Source organism: Oncorhynchus kisutch, unplaced genomic scaffold (genome assembly GCF_002021735.2).
Source record: "Oncorhynchus kisutch isolate 150728-3 unplaced genomic scaffold, Okis_V2 scaffold942, whole genome shotgun sequence".
Classification (NCBI taxonomy): Eukaryota; Metazoa; Chordata; class Actinopteri; order Salmoniformes; family Salmonidae; genus Oncorhynchus; species Oncorhynchus kisutch.
Genome location: NW_022262887.1, coordinates 85,740 through 111,514, shown reverse-complemented (window position 1 = coordinate 111,514; position 25,775 = coordinate 85,740). Strand labels below are relative to the sequence as shown.

Below are 25,775 nucleotides of genomic sequence, written 5' to 3'. Positions count from 1 at the left end.
AATGTAAGGGGTTTAAGGGATTATGTTAAGAGGAGAGCGGTTTTTAGTTATTTGGAGGGTGTGGGGTTTGATTTTTGTTTTTTACAGGATGTTCACCTGAGGGATGGAGGGGATGTTAGTAGGTTAAGAGGGAGTGGGACAAGGGGGAGTCGGTTTGGGGTATTGGGGGGGTGCACTCATCGGGGGTAGGGATTTTGTGTGGGCACAGGGAGGTAAAGTGGAGGGTTCTTTTGTGGTGATGCAAGGGAGGGTTATAGGGGTGGATGTCACGATAAGCGATTGTAAATTTAGATTAGTGGTAGTGTATGGGCCACAGGTGGAGGCAGACAGGAGGGAGATGGTGGACTGTCTGACGCCCCTGTGTGTCACAAATAGGAAATTAGTGATAGGGGGGATTTTAATACAGATTTAGGATTTAATACAGATTTCAGTGCAGGCGCCATCACCGGGCTAATGGCTTGCCATGGTCTGGTTGATGGTGGCCTGCACACTACTCCGAAAATGGCCGGTCCTACTATATTTTTGTACCCAGGTCTTTGGGTAAGTTGTCTGGGCGGCTGTTGCCTGTTTTCTTTTCGGATCACGACGGGGTGCTCCTGCAGGTGGGGTCGCCAGTCTGCCTCTTTGGTAGGGGGTACTGGAAGTTAGATCGGGATGTGCTGGAGGAGCAGGCTTTTGTTGACTGGTTTTTTGGTTTCTTTTGGAGGCTTGAAAGCCTCCGGTCCATGTGCGAGGGGGTGTGAAGGCCATCCTTGAGACGGGGGTCCCGGGGGGATCAATGGCTGTTGGTGTGCTGTCACTTTTATATAAGAAGGGGGAAGTAACAGACCTTGGCAACTGGCGGCCGTTGACCATGCTGTGTGTAGATTACAAGCTACTTGCAAAGGTTTTAGCAGACCGGTTGCGCACAGCCCTTCCCTACGTCGTCCATGAGGATCAGACGTGCGGGGTAGAGGGCCGCTCTATTAGATGGAACCTACAGTTAATCAGGGACTCCATCGCTTGGGTTGAAGATAGAGGACTGCCTTTAATGGTAGCAGCGCTAGATCAGGCGAAAGCCTTTGATCGCGTGAATAGATCCTTTTTATTCAGAGTGTTAGGTCGATTAGGATTTGGGGAGACAGGGCAGGTGGAGCGCACGGTGTCCCCAATGTGGGTGCATAGTCCTGTGCGGAACATACCAGCTCCGCATATCGGCCGGGCTAGAGTGGGCATCGAGCCAAGTGCCATGAAGCCGGCTCTACGCATCTGGTCTCCAGTGCGTCTCCTTGGGCCGGCTTACATGGCACCAGCCTTGTGCATGGTGTCCCCGGTTCGCCTGCATAGCCCAGTGCGGGCTATTCCACCTCGCCGCACTGGCAGGGCGACCGGGAGCATTCAACCAGGTAAGGTTGGGCAGGCTGGGTGCTCAAGAGCTCCAGTGCGCCTGCACGGTCCTGTCTATCCGGTACCACCTCCACGCACCAGCCCTCCGGTGGCAGCCCCCCGCACCGGGCTGTGTCTCCGTCTCGTCCCTAAATCAAATCAAATCAAATCAAATTTATTTATATAGCCCTTCGTACATCAGCTGATATCTCAAAGTGCTGTACAGAAAGCCAGCCTAAAACCCCAAACAGCAAGCAATGCAGGTGCTCCCGCCTGTCCGGCACCGCCGGAGCCTCCCTCCTCTCTGATGCCGCCGGAGTCTCCCGCCTGTCTGGCGCCGCCGGAGCCTCCCTCCTCTCCGGCACCGCTGGAGTCTCGTCTGCCCGGCGCCGCCTGAGCTACCCGTCTGCCCATCGCCATCAGAGTCTCCCGTCTGCCCAGCGCCGCCAGTCTGCCCAGCGCCGCCAGTCTGCAAGGAGCCGCCAGTGCCGCCAGTCTGCCAGGATCCGCCAGAGCCGCCAGTCAGCCAGGATCTGCCAGAGTTGTCAGTCTGTCCTGAGCTGCCCCTCTGTCCCGAGCTGCCCCTCTGTCCCGAGCTGCCCCTCTGTCCCGAGCTGCCCCTCAGTCCAGTGGGTTCATTTAGAAGGGTCGCCGTGGTTAGGAGGCCACGGAAGCGGACAATGGGGCGGACTAAGACTATGGTGAAGTGGGGGCCACGTCCAGCACCAGAGCCGCCACCGCGGACAGATGCCCACCCAGACACTCCCCAATAGGTTCAGGTTTTGCGGCCGGAGTCCACACCTTGGGGGGGGGGGGGGGGTACTGGTTCACCCTGACCATAGTTTGCTTTGTATGTTCTGTTTTGTTTGGTCAGGGTGTGATCTGAGTGGGCATTCTATGTTGGATGTCTTGTTTGTCTGTTTCTGTGTTTGGGCCTGATATGGTTCTCAATCAGGGGCAGGTGTTAGTCATTGTCTCTGATTGGGAGCCATATTTAGGTAGCCTGTTTTGTGTTGGGTTTTGTGGGTGATTGTTCCTGTCTTTGTGTTTGTTACACCAGATAGGGCTGTTTTCGGTTTTTCACGTTTCTTGTTTTTGTATATTGTTCTATTTTCATCTTTATGAAAGATGTATCTAAATAACCACACTGCGTTTTGGTCCACCTCTCCTTCAACAGAGGAATCCTGTATGTATGGATTTCACATGACTGGGAATACAGATATGCATCTGTTGGGCACAGATATCTTAAATTTAAAGGTAGTGGTGTGGATCAGACAACCATCATTTGTCTCCTTCATAGAGTTGATCAGGCTGTTGATTGTGGCCTGTGGAATGTTGTCCCACTCCACTTCAATGCCTGTGCAAAGTTGCTGGATATTGGCGGGAACTGGAACACACTGTCGTACATGTCAATCCAGAGCATCACAGACATGCTCAATGGGTGACATGTCTGGTGACTATTCAGGACATGGAAGAACTGGGACATTTTCATCTTCCAAGAAATGTGTACAGATCCTTGCTACATGCAGAAGAGCTTCCCGGAGACGATTTCTAACAGTTTGTGCAGAAATTCATCGATTGTGCAAACCTTCAGTTTCATCAGCTGTCCGGGTGGCAGGTGAAGGAGTCAGATGTGGAGGTCCTGAGCTGGCGTGGTTACACGTGGTCTGGGGTTGTGAGGCCGGGTGGACGTACTGACAAATTCTCTAAAACGACGTTGGAGGCGGCTTACGGTAGAGAAATGAACATTCAATTATCTGGCAACAACTCTGGTCGACATTCTTGTAGTTGCCATGCCAATTGCATGATCCCTCACCTTGAGACATCTGTGTTGTGGACAAAACTGCACAATTTAGTGTGTCCTTTTATTGTCACCAGCACAAGTTGCACCTGTGTAATTATGATGCTGTTTAATCACCTTCTTGATATGCCACACCTTTCAGGTGGAACGGATCATCTTGGCAAAGGAGAAATGCTCACTAACAGAGATGAAAACAAATTTGAGCATTTGAGAGAAACTGGCTTTTTGTGTGTATGGAGCATTTCTGGTATCTTTTATTTCTGCTCATGAAACATGAGACCAACACTTTACATGTTGCGTTTATATTTTTGTTCAGTGTATCTGACATTTACACGTTAAACATAACTTTTGCAACTATTATTTATTCACACATTCAATAAGTAGCTTTGCATGAGCCTTGTCTTATGAGAGGGCCAGAACAGCTCATAGGATCTAGTCTCCTGTTTCTGTAGAGACAGCTTGATGTACAAGTAACAACTTCCAATGTATCTGACATCTCTAGTCTCTTCTAGAATTACTAATTAAAAACTGGGTCAATGTATTACATTACACTTCAGATCCCCAGTTTCTACACAGATCAGAAAATGTCCCTTCAGTTGTGATGCACCTTACATGTCGAACAGTTTTTAACTGTTAATTGTGATTGTTTTCTTAAGGTGTATATGTCTTGTGTCTAAGTAGTTGTGCATGTATGTGTTTTATTTCTTTGTATTGAAAACAGGGCTCTACTGCAAATGAGACATTGGTCCTAGTTGATCCTGTTTAAATCAAATTAAAATGTAAGTACACCCGCTGGACACTAGTCTATCGTAGGACCTCCGCTTTATCTCCTTTATGCTGAGTGCCAAGCAGACACTCATCGGGTAACATTTTACAGCCTTTCATATGACTCGGTCGGGGATCGAACTCTCAATACTTCCAATCTCAGGGCGAACACTAACCACAAGGTCACTGGTGAATTATAAAAAATGTCCAACAACAATTTATCTAACTTCCTTGACTGACAAACCTAAATCTGAGGGTGTTCGAGGTATGTAGTTCTGATTATAACTCTGATCTACTGTGGCATGTGTTGAGCACTACGGCAAAACACAGTTCCTGTCATTTGTTACTGTTCCTAATGGCCACGGCTAGCGCTGACAATACTTCTTGAATTTGCTTGGGTGTGAAATAACAGGTCAACTACCGAAACTGTGTGGGGGGGCTGTCCTTACCATTGATCTTCCAGTTCAGCCATTCTTTCTCCTTCTGTAGCTGGTCACGCTCCATAGTTGTAGTGTTCAGACTCTTCATCAACTCATCTATTTCAGTGGTCCTGGTATTTAGACTATTCTGTAACTGGTCTCTCTCGGTGGTCCTGGTATTTAGACTATTCTGTAGCTGGTCTCTCTCTGTGGTCCTGGTGTTTAGACTATTCTGTAGCTGGTCTCTATCTGTGGTCCTGGTATTTAGACTATTCTGTAGCTGGTCTCTCTCTGTGGTCCTGGTATTTAGACTATTCTGTAGCTGGTCTCTCTCTGTGGTCCTGGTATTTAGACTATTCTGTAACTGGTCTCTCTCTGTGGTCCTGGTATTTAGACTATTCTGTAGCTGGTCTCTCTCTTTAGTCAGTGTGTTGTAAATTGTCTGTAGCTGGTCTCTCTCTGCAGCTGCATCTGTAAAATGGAAAAGTCAATCAAAATGTGTAACTGTCACAACATTGACTACAAATGTTTTAGTAAAAAACAATGTTCACTTACAGGAATCCCACAGGCCCATGATCACAGCCAGTACAACAAACACTGCAGCAACTGTGGAGGGTCTCTTCCACCACTGAAAATGTTCTGAATAACAAGTTATTAAAGTCAGATAATTGGTCATGTGTTTTACTTGTATGATCGATGCTTTAGAACAGGATCTGGCACCTTTCAGTTTTGGACTGATGCATTCCAGAACCTATTTGGCTGGATCCGCTACCTCTCATGGCATTAAAAATAGTTACAATTTGCAGTGTAAAAAAAGTATAATTAAAGCAATCAAAGTTATTTGGAGTTTTCTCCTCGTCAATTCTCCTGCCCCCTAAAACAAATGCAATGTGAAAGCTCGCACCTGAAAAAGGGCACTGTAGGTAGAGGCAGGTAGCCTCAATATTAACGGGCACTGTAGTTAGGGGTAAGGTAGAGGCAGGCAGCCTCGAGGTTACAGTGTTGTGCCAATAACCGAAAGTTGCAGGTTTGAATACCGGAGCGGACAAGGTGAAAAATATGTTGTGCCCTTGAACAAGGCACTTCATCCTAATTGCTCCAGGAGCGTTGTACGTTGGAGACATTGTGATCGCTTGTCAAGAAGTCACACCCTTCCCACTGGAGTTAGAAGTTCAGAGTGAGAAAGTATAGACTATATAGAAATAATTACGCTAAAATTATCATGAAATTATGAGGATTTCTATACTCTTGAACAGGAGGAAAAGTAGAATAGTAGTCAAAGAAAATGTACCTTTACATCCCATGCTGACACATACATTATGATTACTAAAGTATTTATTTATTTATTTCACCTCTATTTAACCAGGTAGGCTAGTGGAGAACAAGTTCTCATTTGCAATTGCAACCTGGCCAAGATAAAGCAAAGCAGTTCGACACATACAACAACCCAGAGTGACACATGGAATAAACAAAACATACAGTCAATAATACAGTAGGAAAAAAAGTATATACTGAGTGCAAATGAGGTAAGATAAGGGAGTTAAGGCAATAAATAGGCCATGGTGGCGAAGTAATTACAATATGGCAATTAAACACTGTAATGGTAGATGTGCAAAAGATGGACGTGCAAGTAGAGATACTGGGGTACAAAGGAGCAAGATAAGCAAATAAATACAGTATGGGGATGAGGTAGTTGGATGGGCTTTTTACAGATGGGCTATGTCCAGGTGCAGTGATCTGAGAGCTGCTCTGACAACTGGTGCTTAAATCTAGTGAGGGAGATAGGAGTCTCCAGCTTCAGTGATTTTTGCAGTTTGCTCCAGTCATTGGCAGCCGAGAACTGGAAGGAAAGGTGACCAAAGGAGGAATTGGCTTTGGGGGTGACCAGTGAAATATACCTTCTGGAGCGCGTGTTATGAGTGGGTGCTGCTATGGTGACCAGCGAGCTGAGATAAGGCGGGGCATTACCTAGCAGAGACGTGTAGATAACCTGTAGCCAGTGGGTTTGGTGACGAGTATGAAGCGAGGGCCAGCCAACGAGAGCGTATAGGTCGCAGTGGTGGGTAGTGTATAGGGCTTTGGTGACAAAACGGATGGCACTATGATAGACTGCATCCAATTTGTGGAGTAGAGTGTTGGAGGCTATTTTATAGATGACATAGCCGAAGTCGAGGATTGGTAGGATGGTCAGTTTTACGAGGGTATGTTAGGCAGCATGAGTGAAGGATGCTTTGTTGCGAATTAGGAAGCCGATTCTAGATTTCATTTTGAATTGGAGATGCTTAATGTGGGTCTGGAAGGAGAGTTTACAGTCTAGCCTGACACCTAGGTATTTGTAGTTATCCACGTATTCTAAGTCAGAGCAATCCAGTGATGCTGGATGGGCGGGCAGGTGCGGGCAATGATCGGTTGAAGAGCATGCATTTAGTTTTACTTGCATTTAAGAGCAGTTGGAGGCCATGGAAGGAGAGTTGTATGGCATTGAAGCTCGTCTGGAGGTTAGTTAACACAGTGTCCAAAGAGGGGCAAGAAGTATACAGAATGGTGTCGTCTGTGTAGAGGTGGATCAGATAATCGCCAGCAGAAAGAGCGACATCATTGATGTAGACAGAGAAGAGAGTCGGCCTGAGAATTGAACCCTGTGGCACCCCCATAGACTGCCAGAGGTCCGGACAACAGGCCCTCCGATTTGACACACTGAACTCTATCAGAGAAGTAGTTGGTGAACCAGGCGAGGCAATCATTTGAGAAACCAAGGCTGTTGAGTTAGCCAATAAGAATGTGGTGATTGACAGAGTCGAAAGCTTTGGCCAGGTCGATGAACACGGCTGCACAGTAATGTCTTTTGTCGATGGCGGTTATGATATTGTTAAGGAGCTTGAGCGTGGCTGAGGTGCACCCTTGACCAGCTCCGAAAACAGATTGCATAGCAGAGAAGGTACGTTGGGATACGAAATGGTCGTTAATCTGTTTGTTAACTTGGCTTTCGAAGACCTTAGAGAGGTAGGATAGATATAGGTATGTAGCAGTTTGCGTCTAGAGTGTCTCCCCCTTTGAAGAGGGGGATGACCGCGGCAGCTTTCCAATCTTTGGGAATCTCAGACAATATGAAAGAGAGGTTGAACAGGCTAGTAATAGGTGTTGCAACAATTTCGAGAGATCATTTTAGAAAGAGAGGTTCCAGATTGTCCAGCCCGGCTGATTTGTAGGGGTCCAGATTTTGCAAGCTCTTTCAGAACATAAGCTATCTGGATATGGGTGAAGGAGAAATGATGGGGGCTTGGGCGGGTTGCTGTGGAGGGTGCATAGAGAAATGCTTATTGAAATTCTCAATTATACTGGATTTATTGGTGGTAACAGTGTTTCCTAGCCTCAGAGCAGTGGGTAGCTGGGAGGAGGTGCTCTTATTCTCCATGGACTTTACAGTGTCCAAGAACATTTCGGAGTTTGTACTACAGGATGTAAATTTCTGATTGAAAAAGCTAGCCTTAGCTTTCCTAACAGCCAGTGTATATTGGTCCCTAACTTCCCTGAAAAATTGCATATCACAGGAGCTATTCGATGCTAATGCAGAACGCCACAGGATGTTTTTTTGCTGGTCACGTCTGGAGTGAACCAAGGGCTATATCTATTCCTGGTTCTACATTTTTTGAATGGAGCATGCTTATTTAAGATGTTGAGGAAGGCACTGACATTGAGGTCAATGTCATTCCAGGATACCCTGGCCAGGTCGATTAGAAAGGCCTGCTCGCTGAAGTATTTTAGGGAGCGTTTGACACTGATGAGGGGTGGTCGTTTTATCGCAGACCCATTACGGATGCAGGCAATGAGGCAGTGATTGCTGAGATCTTGATTGAAAACAGCAGAGGTGTATTTGTAGGGCGAGTTAGTTAGAATGATATCTATGAGGGTGCCCGTGTTTACGGATTTGGGGTTGTACCTGGTAGGTTCATTGATAAATTGTGTGAGATTGAGGGCATCAAGCTTAGATTGTAGGATGGCCGGGGTTAAGCTCAGAAGATAGATGGGTGGCAATCAATTCACATATGGTGTCGAGGGCACAACTGGGGGCAGAGGGTGGCCTATAGCAAGTGGCAACGGTGAGATACTTGTTTCTGGAAAGGTTCATTTTTAGAAGTAGAAGCTCGCATTGTTTGGGTACAGACCTGGATAGTAAGACAGAACTCTGCAGGTTATCTTTGCAGTAGATTGCAATACCGCCACCTTTGGCAGTTCTATCTTGGCAGAAAATTTTATAGTTAGGGATGGAAATTTCAGGGGGTTTTGTGGTTTTCCTAAGCCAGGATTCAGACATGGCTAAGGCATCCGGGTTGGCAGAGTGTGCTAAAGCAGTGAGTAAAACAAACTTAGGGAGTAGGCTTCTAATGTTAACATGCATGAAACCAAGGCTTTTACGGTTGCAGAAGTTAACAAATGAGAGCACCTGGGGAGTGGGAGTGGAGCTAGGCACTGCAGGTTCTGGATTAACCTCTACATCACCAGAGGAACAGAGGAGAAGTAGGATAAGGGTACGGCTAAATGCTATAAGAACTGGCCGTCTAGCACATTCGTAAACAAAGAGTAAAAGGAGCAGGTTTCTGGGCACGATAGCATAGATTCAAGGCAAAATGTACAGACAAAGGTAAGGTAGGATGTGAGTACATTGGAGGTAAACCTAGGCATTGAGTAATGAAGAGAGTGATATAGTCTCTAGAGATGTTTAAACCAGGTGATGTAATCGCCTATGTAGGAGGTTATTTTGATATCTAGTTAAGATCTTATAAACTTTGACACCAAACATAATACTTTAGTAGGATAATTCCTTACCTGTGGTTAGGGTTGTTGACACCAGTTGACTTTGCTTTCCATTTTCCAGCACAGTGCAGACAGTGACGGAGTACTGAGTACCACATTGCAGGTCAGAGAGACTGATGCTGTGTGAAGATGTGATAGTGATGTGTGGTTTTGTCCCTGGACACTGGTAGGAGATTTGGTAATGATAATGATGTTGGGTTTGGTTCAATCCTGGTGGCTGGCTCCAGCTAACAGCAGCTGATGTGGTGTCCACTGAGTCAACAGTCAGCTGGTCTGGAGCAGGAAGTACTAAGGGAAAATACATTTTTGTCAGTGCTATAGATTAATTCTAGAAATAAACTACAGAAGGGAAAGTAGAATAGTTGTAATGAAGTAGAAAAGGCCAGCTTGCAATTCCTTTAGATATGTGAAGAAATAAGTTAAAAACAGACGTCACACAACAGCAGTTGGATTTGTAAAGTAACACAAATGAAGGGTTTCTGCTATATTCATTTAGTAACGGTGCTGTCCTGCAGCCAGATTGCCACACCAAAGATAAATCAATATAAATGAAAATGTTGTGATTATAAATCCTCTCCACAATAACACGTGTTTAATACTGTACTACTGATAAAGTTAAAGCAATCAGAGGCAGATCAACTCCTTGATATAATGACTCACGGGAATAGAAGACAGCCAATTCAGACACTGTATTATAAACAATGTTTAATGATATCAGCACCAAACTGCATGATGAGATCTGGGAATTCACCATCATATATAACTCATCAGGGAAGATACTGGACCTTTACACCCCATGCTGACTGTTACGGGTTTCGGTTCTGTTACGAGTTTCAGTTTCTCTATCCATTTAGAGGTTGACTAGGCTGGGCGCTCTGATTGGAGTCACCTCGTTAGTCAGTATGTGTTACAGCTGTGCTGGCCCTGCTGGTATTTAAGAGCTGCTGGTCCTGCTGGTATTTAAGAGCTGCTGGTCCTGATGGTATTTAAGAGCTGCTGGTCCTGCTGGTATTTAAGAGCTGCTGGTCCTGCTGGTATTTAAGAGCTGCTGGTATTTAAGAGCTGCTGGTCCTGATGGTATTTAAGAGCTGTACTCACATCCTACCTTACCTACCTGCTGGTATTTAGGAGCTGCTGGTCCTGCTGGTATTTAAGAGCTGCTGGTCCTGCTGGTATTTAAGAGCTGCTGGTCCTGCTGGTATTTAAAACTTATTTGGGATCGGTTTCCCTTCCATGGGAAGGTTGAGCTAACATAGGCCAATGAGATTAGCATGAGGTTGAGCTAACATAGGCCAATGCGATTAGCATGAGGTTGAGCTAACATAGGCCAATGCGATTAGCATGAGGTTGAGCTAACATAGGCCAATGCGATTAGCATGAGGTTGAGCTAACATAGGCCAATGCGATTAGCATGAGGTTGAGCTAACATAGGCCAATGCGATTAGCATGAGGTTGAGCTAACATAGGCCAATGCGATTAGCATGAGGTTGAGCTAACATAGGCCAATGCGATTAGCATGAGGTTGAGCTAACATAGGCCAATGCGATTAGCATGAGGTTGAGCTAACATAGGCCAATGCGATTAGCATGAGGTTGAGCTAACATAGGCCAATGCGATTAGCATGAGGTTGAGCTAACATAGGCCAATGCGATTAGCATGAGGTTGAGCTAACATAGGCCAATGCGATTAGCATGAGGTTGAGCTAACATAGGCCAATGCGATTAGCATGAGGTTGAGCTAACATAGGCCAATGCGATTAGCATGAGGTTGAGCTAACATAGGCCAATGCGATTAGCATGAGGTTGAGCTAACATAGGCCAATGCGATTAGCATGAGGTTGAGCTAACATAGGCCAATGCGATTAGCATGAGGTTGAGCTAACATAGGCCAATGCGATTAGCATGAGGTTGAGCTAACATAGGCCAATGCGATTAGCATGAGGTTGAGCTATCATAGGCCAATGCGATTAGCATGAGGTTGAGCTAACATAGGCCAATGCGATTAGCATGAGGTTGAGCTAACATAGGCCAATTTCCCAGGACATAGACATATCTGATATTGGCAGAAAGCTTAAATGATTGTTAATCTAACTGCACTGTCCAAATTACAGCAGCTAATACAGTGGAATAATACCATGCTATTGTTTGAGGAGTGCACAATTTTGAACATGAAAAGTTATTAATAAACAAATGAGGCACATTTGGGCATACTGGGATACCTACACCTCATGTTAGGGTGGCCACGGCATTTAGCCAGAAACTCCTGTTAATTTAGCTCCATATCCCTTTTAACTTCAGATCCTAAGTTGGTGTTTGCTTATCTGAGACAAACCTTAGTGGGCATCCATGGTGGGTGGCTTTTAGATCCCCTTACTAGTGGCTTTGCCATCTTTCAGTGGGAACCCCCATGGTGTCTATAGAAGCCCTTACTAGTGGCTGTGCCATCTTTCAGTGGGAACCCCCATGGTGTCTATAGAAGCCCTTACTAGTGGCTGTGCCATCTTTCAGTGGGAACCCCCATGGTGTCTATAGAAGCCCTTACTAGTGGCTTTGCCATCTTTCAGTGGGAACCCCCATGGTGTCTATAGAAGCCCTTACTAGTGGCTTTGCCATCTTTCAGTGGGAACCCCCATGGTGTCTATAGAAGCCCTTACTAGTGGCTTTGCCATCTTTCAGTGGGAACCCCCATGGTGTCTATAGAAGCCCTTACTAGTGGCTGTGCCATCTTTCAGTGGGAACCCCCATGGTGTCTATAGAAGCCCTTACTAGTGGCTTTGCCATCTTTCAGTGGGAACCCCCATGGTGTCTTTTAGAACCCATTACTAGTGGCTGTGCCATCTTTCAGTGGGAACCCCCATGGTGTCTATAGAAGCCCTTACTAGTGGCTGTGCCATCTTTCAGTGGGAACCCCCATGGTGTCTATAGATCCCCTTACTAGTGGCTGTGCCATCTTTCAGTGGGAACCCCCATGGTGTCTATCAGAAACCCTTTCTGTGTTTGGTTGTTGAAGTGATTATCTTTGTTAGTTCCCTATTCTGGGAGTGACGACTGTTTGTCTTTTGGGAACATAAAACAGACAATTATGATTTGTTAATTTACATTTGTCTTTTTGATAACTAGTCAAAATTTGACACCAGACAGAATTCTTAAGTAGGGTACTTCCTTACTTGTGGTGAGGGTTGTTGACACCAGTCGACTTTGCTTTCCATTTTCCAGCACAGTGCAGACAGTGACGGAGTACTGAGTACCACATTGCAGGTCACAGAGAGTGATGCTGTGTGAAGATGTGGTAGTGATGTGTGGTTCTGTCCCTGGACAGCGGTAGGAGATCTGGTAATGATGTTGGGTTTGGTCCAATCCTGGTGGCTGGCTCCAGCTAACAGTAGCTGATGTGGTGTCCACTGAGTCAACGGTCAGCTGGTCTGGAGCAGGAAGTACTAAGAAATAGAAATAAGGAAAGAAGCTAAAAAATAGAAGTCACACAGAAGTTGGATTTAGGGGTTTCTGCTGTATCCATTTATCAACGGTGGTCCGCTGCTGCTACATTGTTGCCGCCACTCCAATTTCTTTAAATATAAAATAAAAGATTGTTGTGATTATAAATCCTCTCCACAATAAGTGTTTCACACTGTACTACTGATAAAGTTGAAGCAATCAGAGGCAGATCAACTCCTTGACATTATGACTCACACTAATGGGAAGCAAGCAAGAATTCAGACACTATAAAAACATGTATTAATTTCAGCACCAAACTGCATGATGAGGTCTGGGGAATGAACCATCATATATTTCTCACCAGGGAAGATACTGTACCTTTACATCCCATATTGACACATCCATTATCATTAGTTCATAGTTATTTCAATAACTAGTTCAAGTTTAATCAGCTTTGACACTAAACAGAATACTTAAGTAGGGTACTTCCTTACTTGTTGTGAGGGTTGTTGACACCAGTCGACTTTTCTTTCCATTTTCCAGCACAGTGCAGACAGTGACAGAGTATTCAGTAGCAGGTTTCAGGTCAGAGAGAGTGATGCTGTGTGAAGATGTGGTAGTGTAGTGGGGTTCTGTCCCTGGACAGCGGTAGGAGATCTGGTAATGATGTTGGGTTTGGTCCAATCCTGGTGACTGGCTCCAGCTAACAGTAGCTGATGTGGTGTCAACAGTCAGCTGGCCAGGAGCAGTGGGTACTAAGGGGAAATAAACTTTTGTCAGGGCTATTGTTTATCTCTAGAAACTACAGAAGGAAAAGTAGAATAATACTTGAAAAATAAGCTTGCAATTCCTTTTAATATGGGAAAAAATAAGCTGAAGTCAGAACAGAGGTCAGATATGTAATGTAAAAACAATGAAGAGTTTCTGCTATATTCATAAATATAAATGAAAAGAATGGTGTAATTATATCTCCACAATAACAAGTGTTTAACACTGTACTACTGATCAAGTTAAAGCAATCAGAGGCAGATCAACTCCTTGACATAATGACTCACAGGAATGGAATAATATATATATTTATTTATTTAACCTTTATTTATCCAGGTAGGCCAGTTGAGAACAAGTTCTCATTTACAACTGCGACCTGGCCAAGATAAAGCAAAGCTTTATGGGGGGTGCAGAGTTGTTGACCGTGGTAGGGGTAGCCAGGTGGAAAGCATGGCCAGCTGTAGAAAAATGCTTATTGAAATTCTCAATCATCTCAGATATATCGATGGTGACAGTGTTTCCTAGCCCCAGAGCAGTGGGCAGCTGGGAGGAGGTGCTCTTATTCTCCATGGACTTTACACTGTCCCAGAACTTTTTGGAGTTTGTGCTACAAGATGCAAATTTCTGTTTGAAAAAGCTAGCCTTTTCTTTCCTAGCTGCCTGTGTATATTGGTCCCTAACTTCCCTGAAAAGTTGCATATCGTGGGGGCTATTCGAAAGCGTGAAAGCGTGAACTCTGATATTAGTGCTTTTGCAAAGTATTAAGACCCCTTAACTTTTCCACACTCTGTGACATTACAGCCTTTTTCTAAAATGTTTTTTTTTTTTATTCCCCCCTTGTCAATCTACACACAATACTCCATAATGACAAAACATTTGTATTTTTTTATATTGCAAATTTGATTTTAAAAAACAACTGAAACTTCACATTTACATTAATACTCAGACCCTTTACTCATTACTTTGTTGAAGCAGCTTTGAAAGCGATTACATCCGTGAGTCTTCTTGGGTATGACGCTACAAGCTTGGCATACCTGTATTTGAGGAAGTTAATCCCATTCTTTTTCGATCTTCTCAAGCTCTGTCAGGTTGGATGGGGGCATCAAAGCACAGATATTATCAGGTCTTTCCAGAGATGTTTGATTGGGTTCAAGTTCGGGCCCTGGCTGGGCCACTCAAGGACATTCACAGTCTTGTCCCGAAGCCAATCCTGAATTGTCTTGGCTGTGTGCTTAGGGTCATTGTCCTGTTGGAAGGTGAACCTTCCACCCAGTCTGAGGTCCTGAGCGCTCTGGTTCAGATTTTCATCAAGGATCTTTCTGTACTTTGTTCTGTTAATCTCTTCCTCGATCATGACTAGTCTCCCAGTCCCTGACGCTGAAAAACATCCCCACAGCATGATGCTGCCACCAACATGCTTCACCGTAGGGATGGTGCCAGGTTTCCTACAGACGTGACGATTCACATTCAGGCCAAAGAGTTCAATCTTGGTTTCATCAGACCAAAGAATCTTGTTTCTCATGGTCTGGGAGTCCTTTAGGTGGCTCTTGGCAAACTCCAAATGGGCTTTCATTAGCCTTTTACTGAGTAACAGCTTCCGTCTGGACAATCTAACATAAAGGCCTGATTGGTGGAGTGATGCAGGGCTGGTTGTCCTTCTGGAAGGTTCTTCCATTCCACAGAGGAACTCTGGAGCTCTGTCAGAGTGACCATCGGTTTCTCGGTCACTTACCTGACTAAGGCCCTTCTCCCCTGATTGCTCAGTTTTGGCCAGCTCTAGGAAGAGTTTTGGTGGTTCCAAACTTCTTCCATTTAAGAATGATGGAAGCCACTGTGTTCTTGGGGACCTTCAATGCTGCAGACGTTTTTTGGTAACCTTCCCCAGATCTGTGCCTCGACACATTCCTGTTTCCGAGCTCTATGGACAATTCCTTCCACCAAATGGCTTGGTTTTGCTCTGACATGCACTGTCACCCGTGGGACCTTATATAGACAGGTGTGTGCCTTTCCAAATCATGTCCAATCAATTGAATTTAACACAGGTGCACTACAATCAAGTTGTAGAAACATATCAAGGAGGACCAATGGAAATAGGATGCACCTAAGCTCAATTTCAAGTCTCATAGCAAAGAGTCTGAATACTTATGTAAATAAGGTATGTTTTTTATTTGTAATAAATTTGCAACAAATTCTCATAACCATTTTTTGCTTTGCCATTATGGGGTATTGTTTGTAGATTGACAAGCAAAATATTCTAAATCCATTTTAGAATAAAGCTGGAATGCAACAAAATGTGGAAAAAGTCAGGTGGTCTGAATACTTTAAGAATGCACCGCATAAACAACTTTTATTGATTTCACCAAACTGCATTTTGAGATCTGGGGAATTCACATATAGTCATTTTGATAACCAGAACTAATACTTAAGTAGGGTAGTTACCTGTGGTGAAGGTTGTTAACACCAGTTGACTTTGCTTTCCATTTTCCAGCACAGTGCAGACAGTGACCGAGTACTCAGTAGCAGGTTTCAGGTCACAGAGAGTGATGCTGGGTGAAGATGTGGTAGTGATGTGTGGTTTTATCCCTGGACAGCAGTAGGAGATCTTGTAATGATGTTGGGTGTGGTCCAATCCTGGTGGCTGGCTCCAGCTAACAGCAGCTGATGTGGTGTCCACTGAGTCAACAGTCAGCTGGTCTGGAGCAGGAAGTACTAAGGGAAAATAAACACATTATTGTCAGGGTTACAGTTAAACTCCAGATATACACTGAGTGTATAAACATGAAGGATACCAGCTCTTTCCATGACAGACTTTCTATGACAGACCAGGTGAATCCAGATGAAAGCTATGATTCTTTTTGATGTCACTCGTTAAATATACTTGAATCAGTGTAGATGAAGGGGGAGGAGACAGGTTAAAGAAGGATGTTTAAGCCTTGAGACAATTGAGACGTATATTATGTGTGCCATTCAGAGGGTGAATGAGCAAGACAGAAATATTTAAGTGCCTTTAAACAGGGTATGGTAGGTGCCAGGAGCATACGTTTGGGTCAAGAACTGCAACGCTGCTAAGTTTTTCACACTCCACAGTTTCAAGTGTGTATCAAGAATGTTCCACCACCCAAAGGATATCCAGCAAACGTTACACAACTGTAGGAAACATTGGAGTCAGCATGGGCCAGCATCCCTGTGGAACGCTTTCCACACCTTGTAGAGTCTATGATCTAACAGATTGAGGCTGTTCTGAGGGCAAAATGTGTTGTACACTCAAATGTAATTAAATGTTTAATAGATGTCCCACTTAACATTTCTCAAAAATTGTATAATCAGAAAAATGTAAAACTTGTAAAAAAAAAGAAAGTCCTCAAGCTTTTGATGAAGACATACATAACTTCCTCTCAGATAATAGCTGAACTAGGCCTCTTTCAGCCTCCCCAGCAGTGCAACATCTCTTGATTAGGCTGTTAGGTGTTTCACTAAGATTGCTGTAGTATTTTAAGATGTTCTAGCTAGGGATGTGGAGGTCATGACATTTTGTCAGCTGGTTATTGTCATGCAATCATTATGGCAATCATCCACGTTTATAGCCAGTAAGAAACTGCTAGCCATTGGCTGCTAACAGCTGACAACTGCTAACTGGCAAGCACAAAAAGTGAAGAGCTTCGGGAGTACAGACGCCAAGAAATCGGCTGATCGCCCTCTAGTGGTGCAAGTAAGAACTGCTGAAAATGCAGTCAAAGACAATTATTCTGTCAAGATTATTCTGTCAAAATAAGTATTTTTTTAGAATCGAAATAGAGGAATACTAAGACCAAATAAATGTGACGTGTAAATTATGACTCATTTAGTATAGGAAATGAATACATGTATTACAATGCTGGAAGTGAATCCTGGAATTAAACAATTAACTATGCAAATGAGCAAAAGCTGTGTACATAAAGGAAATAGACACCTGGCTCAAATAGACACCTGGCTCAAATAGACACCTGGCTCAAATAGACACCTTGCTCAAATAGACACCTGGCTCAAATAAACACCTGGCTCAAATAGACACCTGGCTCAAATAGACACCTGGCTCAAATAGACACCTGGCTCAAATAGACACCTGGCTCAAATAGACCCCTGGCTCAAATAGACACCTGGCTCAAATAGACACCTGGCTCAAATAGAAGCCCGGCTCTGATAATTGCCTGTTGTGTCCAGGGATTTATGCAAATAAACGCCCGGGATATGATGCATAGCTTTGCAATATCTATATATTTTTTTAAAGTCAATTGAATATACACCATCACAATAATCAATGATTTATGTTAGGAGGACTAAAGAAACATTATGATATGAAGACAATGTATTTCAGAAGAACAGAAGATTTGACCTACTGTACGTTATCTGGCAATGTGCCATGCCATAGACTGTAGGCTTGCTCATTTAGCAGACAATATATGCTTAAGTCCTGTGAAGAAGATTTGACCTACTGTACATTATCTGGCAATGTGCCATGCCATAGACTGTAGGCTTGCTATTTTATATTATATACATTTATAGGAGGAAGAATATAATTGAACTTAGCTGATTAAAATAGAGAGGATATTTTTCCCAATCCAGAGCTGGTGCGCATACGAAGTGTCTATGTTGAGCGTAAAAGTGATCATTTGAAACAGGTCCTATATGCAAGATTCAAAGTTATTTGGTAACTTTAGTTTTGAATTATAGAAACCCTTAGAATGTCTTCGAAATGAAAACATATATGGGCTGCATGATAGGACTATAGGGACCGAGGGCAAGCAAAAAAGCTTCAGGCTGCACACACTGTTCTCTCATCAAGTGATCATATTTTCACCCATCAGACTATTCTCAATGTAATCTTGCCTTTACAATACTGAACAAAAATATAAAAGCAACATGTAAAGGGTCCCATGTTTCATTCGTTGGAATAAAATATCCTAGAAATGTTCCATTTGCACAAAAAGCTCATTTCTCTCAAATGTGTTTACATCCCTGTCAGTGAGTGTTTCTCCTTTGCCAAGATAATCCATCCACCTGACAGGTGTGGCATTAAACAGCATGATCATTACACAGGTGCTGGGGGAAATATTGGGCCACTATAAAATGTGCAGTTTTGTCACAACACAATGCCAAGGATGACTTTTGAGGGATTGTGCAATTAGCATACTGACTGCAGGAATGTCTACCAGAGATGTTGACAAATAATTGAATGTTCATATTTCATCCATAAGCCGCTTCCAACATCGTTTTAGAGATTTTTGCAGTACTTCCAACCGGCCTCACAATCACAGGCCGCGTGCAATCACGTTAGCCCAGTGCCTCCACATCTGTCTTCTTCACCTGCGGGATTGTCTGAGACCAGCCACCTGGAGAGCTGATGAAACTGAGGAGTATTTCTGTCTGTAATAAAGCCCTTTTGTGGGGGAAAACTCATTCTGATTGGCTGGGCCTGGCTCCCATTGTGAAATGCATAGATAAGGGCCTAATGAATTTATTTCAATTGACAGATTTCCCTATATGAACTTTAACTCAGTAAACGTTTTTAAAATGTTGCATTTATATTTTGTTCAGTATAATACGTAAAATCTGTTTTCGATTTCAGTAGCTGTGTGTGGGTAAAATCACAGGGGAAGCCCCCCCCCCAAAAGTAATGTTTCAGAAATGTTTGGATCACTAAACAACTATTGATCAAAGTTGTAAATCCGCTAGGGACCTGTTTTCATTGCATTATGTCTCCAGTCAATAACCTGTACAGTGGGTGTGTTTTCACCTGTGTTCTCATTTAATTAGCATCTAAATAAATAATGAAACCAATTTCCGTAGTTCTGAAACATAAGTAAGGCTCAGGTTTTTGCAGATGCAACAAGTTTACGAATGGTGATATGATACGAGGTCATGATTCATAAGTTGACTGTTTATAGATGTGATCGGTAAAGACCTTTAAGAGTTTAATTCGGGAGATGGTAACTCTTTAAAGAACCACTCTCGTGGTGCCCCAAATCCTAATGAGTTAAGTGTTACATGATTCATTTTATTGGGTAACAATGAAACATAGTTCATTGATTAGTTTAACATTAATCTGAGGACTGTTATTTATAGTCACTACACTGTCCATGGTTCTGATTTGATGATGTTGAATGGTCATGTAACTGTCTGTTACTGTACATGCAATATGCCGCAACAGCCCTATTTCTACCTTAACATTTTATTTCACCTCATTTTCAAAAATATTTATCACTTAAACATTTAATAAAATGCCAGGGCTTTAGATATGGGAGAAAAACACACACACAAAAAAATCAGATAACTAACAACAAAACAAAAATGTTATTTGTAAAGTAACAAAATCTCTCCAGTTACTGGTAAAGAGATGATGGGCTGTAGTTGGGGGAAGATCTCTTACTAGTGCAGATTGTTGAAGAGACAGGTTCACTCTGTTCCCCATTGCTCAGCACAGTTGCAACACTAACAGTGTACTCGGTGCCAGGATGCAGGTTTGAGAAGTTTTTGTGGCAGTCGTCAGTAACGGCTGTGAGGGGGTCTGTTCCTGGGATGCAGTTGGATATGAAGAAGCGCTGTGGGACTTTCTCCATCCCTTCAGCCTTGGACCAGTGGAGAGTGAAGGAGGTCTCTTCCAAATGGTCTACCTTTAAATCTCTGGGTGTGACCACTGGAACAAAAATCAATATTAGTTTAGAATAGGGGATGTACTGTTTTTGACAGAGTCCAAAAATGTCTCTAGTAATGAATGACTGATGTAGTCTGGATAAAAACACAAGTTAGCCTACTGTACCTGTGGATAGGGATGCTGAGACCTACTGTACCTGTGGATAGGGATGCTGAGACCTACTGTACCTGTGGATAGGGATGCTGAGACCTACTGTACCTGTGGATAGGGATGCTGAGGCCTACTGTACCTGTGGATAGGGATGCTGAGGCCTACTGTACCTGTGGATAGGGATGCTGAGACCTACTGTACCTGCGGATAGGGATGCTGAGACCTACTGTACCTGTGGATAGGGATGCTGAGACCTACTGTACCTGTGGATAGGGATGCTGAGACCTACTGTACCTGCGGATAGGGATGCTGAGACCTACTGTACCTGTGGATAGGGATGCTGAGACCTACTGTACCAGTCGATAGGGATGCTGAGACCTACTGTACCTGTGGATAGGGATGCTGAGGCCTACTGTACCTGTGGATAGGGATGCTGAGACCTACTGTACCTGTGGATAGGGATGCTGAGACCTACTGTACCTGCGGATAGGGATGCTGAGACCTACTGTACCTGTGGATATGGATGCTGAGACCCATCTGCTTTGTCTTCCATCTTCTCCCTCTGTAGCCACATTGAACTGGTACTTTTCACCAGGTCTGAGACTGCTTATTTTAAGATGATACACATCTTTCACTCTTGTTGAGCTTGTTTCACCGTCACACCCCCAGGTCACTCTGAATGTCTGTGGTCCTGTCAGCCCCTGAGGAGAACTCCAGCTCAGAGACACAGAATCTAATGTCAGCAGCAGGACCTGGATGTCACCAGGAGGGGGCAGCACTGGTGAAGGAATAATGAGAGAGAGTGAAACCAGACTTTATTGACAATAAAATTACATAAACAGGTGTATTATTCATCCCAGCAGTAAAGGGACAACAATTTATATCTTAGTAAATGTATCCTCTTAAATGTAGATTTAAATTAAATATTATAGTTTGGGTCAGTTTATTCTGTGTTTCCATACCTACCATCATCTGAGGACTGCATTGTGTGCTGGTCGCCATCACAACTCTTAAAGTGTGAGAACAAAATAAGAATGAGTCATTTCTATAACAACATAGAAATTGTTATTTTGCGAAATGTACAACAGATATTTAAAAGTCAAGATACATCAACTGCTTTTGACATACTGGTAACCTACAAAACAATGGAAACACTGGAGGAAATGAGGGATACAAAGTATATACACACAGGTGTGGTTCCTGAGTTAATTAAGACATTAAAACATCCCATCATGCATTGGGTCATGTATAACTATTTCCAGTTGCCCATTATTTTGGCTAACAAGGCTAGAAGAGATCTCAGTGACTCTGAAAGAGGGCTCTCAAAGGAGCGTAAGGGCTTTAAAGGGTGTGTCTGTCTCCAGATCTCAAACCAATGAAACACTTATAGGAGACTCTGGGAGCCGAGCCTGAGGCAGCGTTTTACACCACAATCTACAAAACACCAAATGATGGAATTTCTCTTGGAAGAAAGGTGTTGCATCCCTCCAATAGAGTTCCAGACACTTGTAGAATGTATGGCAAGGTGTATTGAAGCTGTTCTGGCTCATGGTGGCTCCTTGTTAAGATACTTTATTTGGTCAGATACCTGTATATTCTTTCACATTCCCACTTATACGGGCACTGAAGTTCTCCTGAATGTTTTGCCACGGTGAAGGAGTGTGCCAGGAAACAAGCACAATTGCAGGTGTCATTGTATTCTAAAAAACATAATGTTCGGATAAAACACTGACGGTGTCGTCACCCATTGCAACAATAGTTCTGTTGATACGGTACCTGACCTAACTTTTAAGCATCCTCAGAACTGTACAACCCTTAGTAACGAAACAAGATAAAACAGTAGCTACCTGTCTTGTAATGGTAACCTAGGCTATCTTGTAATGGTAACCTAGGCTATCTTGTAATGGTAACCTAGGCTATCTTGTAATGGTAGCCAAAGATTATATAAATAAATTATAGTCGTTATGTAATTAGGTTATTTCGTTGTCTCTTTCATGTCGTCATCTTTTCGGAAATCTGGTTAGGCAGGTCATTCCTACAATGTGGTGCCTTTTGGACCTCATAACTTTTGGAGGAAAAAATTATAATATATTTTGTAGTATTCTATCAGAAAAAGGACATGTATGACTGGGCAAGTTTGAGCTAGTACAAAGGAGACACTTGAACAGGATTTTTTAACATTTAGAAACGTTGTGATTTTTCTCTATTTAACCTAACAGGGTAGACATGTATGAGTGGGACATACAGATATGAGTGGGACATACAGATATGAGTGGGACATACAGTGGGACATACAGATATGAGTGGGACATACAGTGGGACATACAGATATGAGTGGGACATACAGATATGAGTGGGACATACAGATATGAGTGGGACATACAGTGGGACATACAGATATGAGTGGGACATACAGTGGGACATACAGATATGAGTGGGACATACAGATATGAGTGGGACATACAGTGGGACATACAGATATGAGTGGGACATACAGTGGGACATACAGATATGAGTGGGACATACAGTGGGACATACAGATATGAGTGGGACATACAGTGGGACATAGTGTACAGACTAACATCATGAAACATGAAAAATAGATAAAACTGAGTGTTTATATTTCTGTAGCTTAAAACCATTGTTTTCCCACCAAAGAAATTATGACACTTCCTGAATGTGGTGTCATCTTAGGAAATGGTTGTTTTCTTAAATGAAGATTTACAACAAACTAACAGGGTGGAAAGTGATATCAGGGACACACAGAACAGCTTAAACACAATAATAATAATGCAATAATACAAATCATTTTAAAAAACATTATTGATGAGAATTTAACTAGGACTATAAAATAATGAAGAAAGATACAATAATGTATTGCTTATGTTTCTTGCGGAAGTTGATGAATAATGTTATGGGTGTAAGATGGCACAGTGATGCCATCTGTTGGTAAATGTTAATTACTGCAACTCTTGTGTTTTACCGGGGTGCTTGAGATACCCGGATGTGTTGTGATGTACTGAACAAGACTGGTTACTCGCATCAAAGCCTCTGTCTCGTCATTTAACATTCAAACAAATAACACCCAGGGACATGGCAAACACTTTCATCCACTGAAGAATAGTGTTCAAAATACATCCTTTCAGGATGAATATTTTAGTTTTTAAGGACCTTATATTTAAAGCATTTTGGAATCCACATTTGAAACTAAATAAAAAGTGATATTTCCTGGAGACAGAAAACGCACTGCGTTGTAGAAATGACCCAGGTCTAGGCTGGACACCTATCCGCCCGAACCTGGTCATGGCTAGATTGGATACAGTTTATGTATAATTGACGTCAAAGTTGTACCTTACTAGCCCAAATGTTCCAACCTGCCCCAACCATAGAGAATAATAGAGGCCTCTAGTGGCCAAAGACCTATATTATAAATGAGCAGCACCATTGAGGGATTTCATCGTATTAATGTAGTCAACTGGGTGGGACTTCCAACTTCACTGGCTGAAGAAGAAAATGTACTACTTTAAAATGGAGATACACTCATGGCGCTGCCCATGATTTCAGATGTTAAATGGCATAGATACAAAATTGAGTCATCTATCTCCATGGTCCCACCTTTAACCCCAAAATTGTCTGCATTTTTACCGTTTTTACGCATACGTTTTGTCTGTGTCGACTGGGAGCAGCTGCTACCGGAAGTCATAGGCCATGTCTGAAATCTACATACTATATAGAACGTACTGTTTAGTACAAATGAATGCAGTAAGTAAATACCTGAGTGTGTAAAGAAGATTCTCTTGGTCGAAATCTACCACGGCAGAAATTAGTTTAATATCCTGGCATTTAAAGTACTCACTTTTTGAAATTGTACATTATTTTCCAAATTTCACATAATATAAAAGTCCCTATTTTCGCCCATCCTAAAATGCCTACTAATTAAAAGCAAGTATGGGTATACACCGAACAAATGTAACGGAACTCAATTCTGCTTATAGCGCAATCAATGACATGACCTCATTTCAAAGTGTGGAAGAAATACACTGAATACACTCGATCGTTGTGTAAAAGAGAACACGTTTCGTAGACTTCTTTGTGCGCCCCTCGCCATACTGGGCCTAGTTTGGTATTCTATATTTTTACCTGCCATTTATTAGCAAGAAGTTGAACATCGGCCTTATTATCTTCACGTTTCGTTTGGATAAATAAGAAGTGACGCCAAAAGATCTGACACCTGACTTATATAATACAAATATTAACGTACCATTTCTCCTGCTGTTGAGCTGTCTCGTTTGAAGCTACATAAAATAGTTGTCGAATTTACTTTCAGTTTCACAACTACTTTCACTTACTATTTCAGTTAAACACTATTTAAAATATTTATTATACATGAAAATATTTGATAAAGTTGAAATGTCTTCAGCTCTTGGTTAAATGCTGTTAACATACAAACAAACAAACAGACCAGAAAACATACAGTATTCTTCCTTGTTTTTTTGTCATTCCTGTGACAGTTGTAATCACTCCGTTGTTCCTCCAGGTGGAAGCAGAGGTATTTGTGGAGCTGATGGTCCTAAAACGTTGTCAGAAAGCAGACATGATAAGAGTGAAGAAGCTCAGGGATGATTTCAATGCGGTACGGAGACCCAATAAAATATTCATTATATTCAATGCTTTTATGAAATAAAGAGTGTGGTCACAGAGATTAAGTGACAGAACTTATTTTCTCTCAACCTGATCTTTCTATACCTTTCTCCCTCTCTCTTTCATCTCTCTTTCTACACCTTTCTCCCTCTCTTTCATCTCTCTTTCTACACCTCTCTCTCTACACCTCTCTCTCTACACCTTTCTCCCTCTCTCTTTCATCTCTTTCTCTACACCTCTCTCTACACCTCTCTCTCTACACCTCTCTCTTTACACCTTTCTCCCTCTCTCTTTCATCTCTCTTTCTACACCTCTCTCTCTACACCTCTCTCTCTACACCTTTCTCCCTCTCTTTCATCTCTCTTTCTACACCTCTCTCTACACCTTTCTCCCTCTCTTTCATCTCGCTCTCTACACCTCTCTCTCTACACCTTTCTCCCTCTTTCATCTCTCTTTCTACACCTCTCTCTCTACACCTCTCTCTCTACACCTTTCTCCCTCTCTCTTTCATCTCTCTTTCTACACCTCTCTCTCTACACCTCTCTCTACACCTTTCTCCCTCTCTTTCATCTCTCTCTCTACACCTCTCTCTCTACACCTTTCTCCCTCTCTCTTTCATCTCTCTCTCTACACCTCTCTCTCTACACCTTTCTCCCTCTCTCTTTCATCTCTCTTTCTACACCTCTCTCTCTACACCTCTCTCTACACCTTTCTCCCTCTCTTTCATCTCTCTCTACACCTCTCTCTCTACACCTTTCTCCCTCTCTTTCATCTCTCTTTCTACACCTCTCTCTACACCTCTCTCTACACCTTTCTCCCTCTCTTTCATCTCTCTTTCTACACCTCTCTCTCTACACCTCTCTCTACACCTTTCTCCCTCTCTTTCATCTCTCTCTACACCTCTCTCTCTACACCTTTCTCCCTCTCTTTCATCTCTCTTTCTACACCTCTCTCTACACCTCTCTCTACACCTTTCTCCCTCTTTC

The 25,775-nt window shown here is 43.1% G+C and overlaps 1 protein-coding gene across 2 annotated transcripts; it reads right to left on the bottom strand.

The window, feature by feature from the left end:
* Positions 1 to 3,663: 3,663 nt before the first annotated feature.
* LOC109880714 (fibronectin) lies at positions 3,664 to 24,649 on the bottom strand. 2 transcript variants are annotated; one of them, XM_031817142.1, is made up of 11 exons: positions 24,410 to 24,649; positions 21,115 to 21,157; positions 20,660 to 20,926; positions 19,774 to 20,040; positions 15,807 to 16,076; positions 13,094 to 13,354; positions 12,332 to 12,601; positions 9,178 to 9,453; positions 4,906 to 4,989; positions 4,741 to 4,821; positions 4,232 to 4,656 (listed from the first exon to the last, which is right to left on the bottom strand). In XM_031817142.1, the coding sequence occupies exons 1-11, from the start codon at positions 24,410 to 24,412 to the stop codon at positions 4,349 to 4,351; spliced, it is 2,130 nt and encodes a 709-aa protein (XP_031673002.1). In that variant the 5' UTR covers positions 24,413 to 24,649; the 3' UTR covers positions 4,232 to 4,348. The 2 variants fall into 2 exon arrangements, with proteins under 2 accessions (XP_031673003.1, XP_031673002.1); XM_031817143.1 differs by lacking the exon at positions 19,774 to 20,040 and having other exon boundaries at positions 3,664 to 4,656; positions 24,410 to 24,521.
* Positions 24,650 to 25,775: the final 1,126 nt, after the last annotated feature.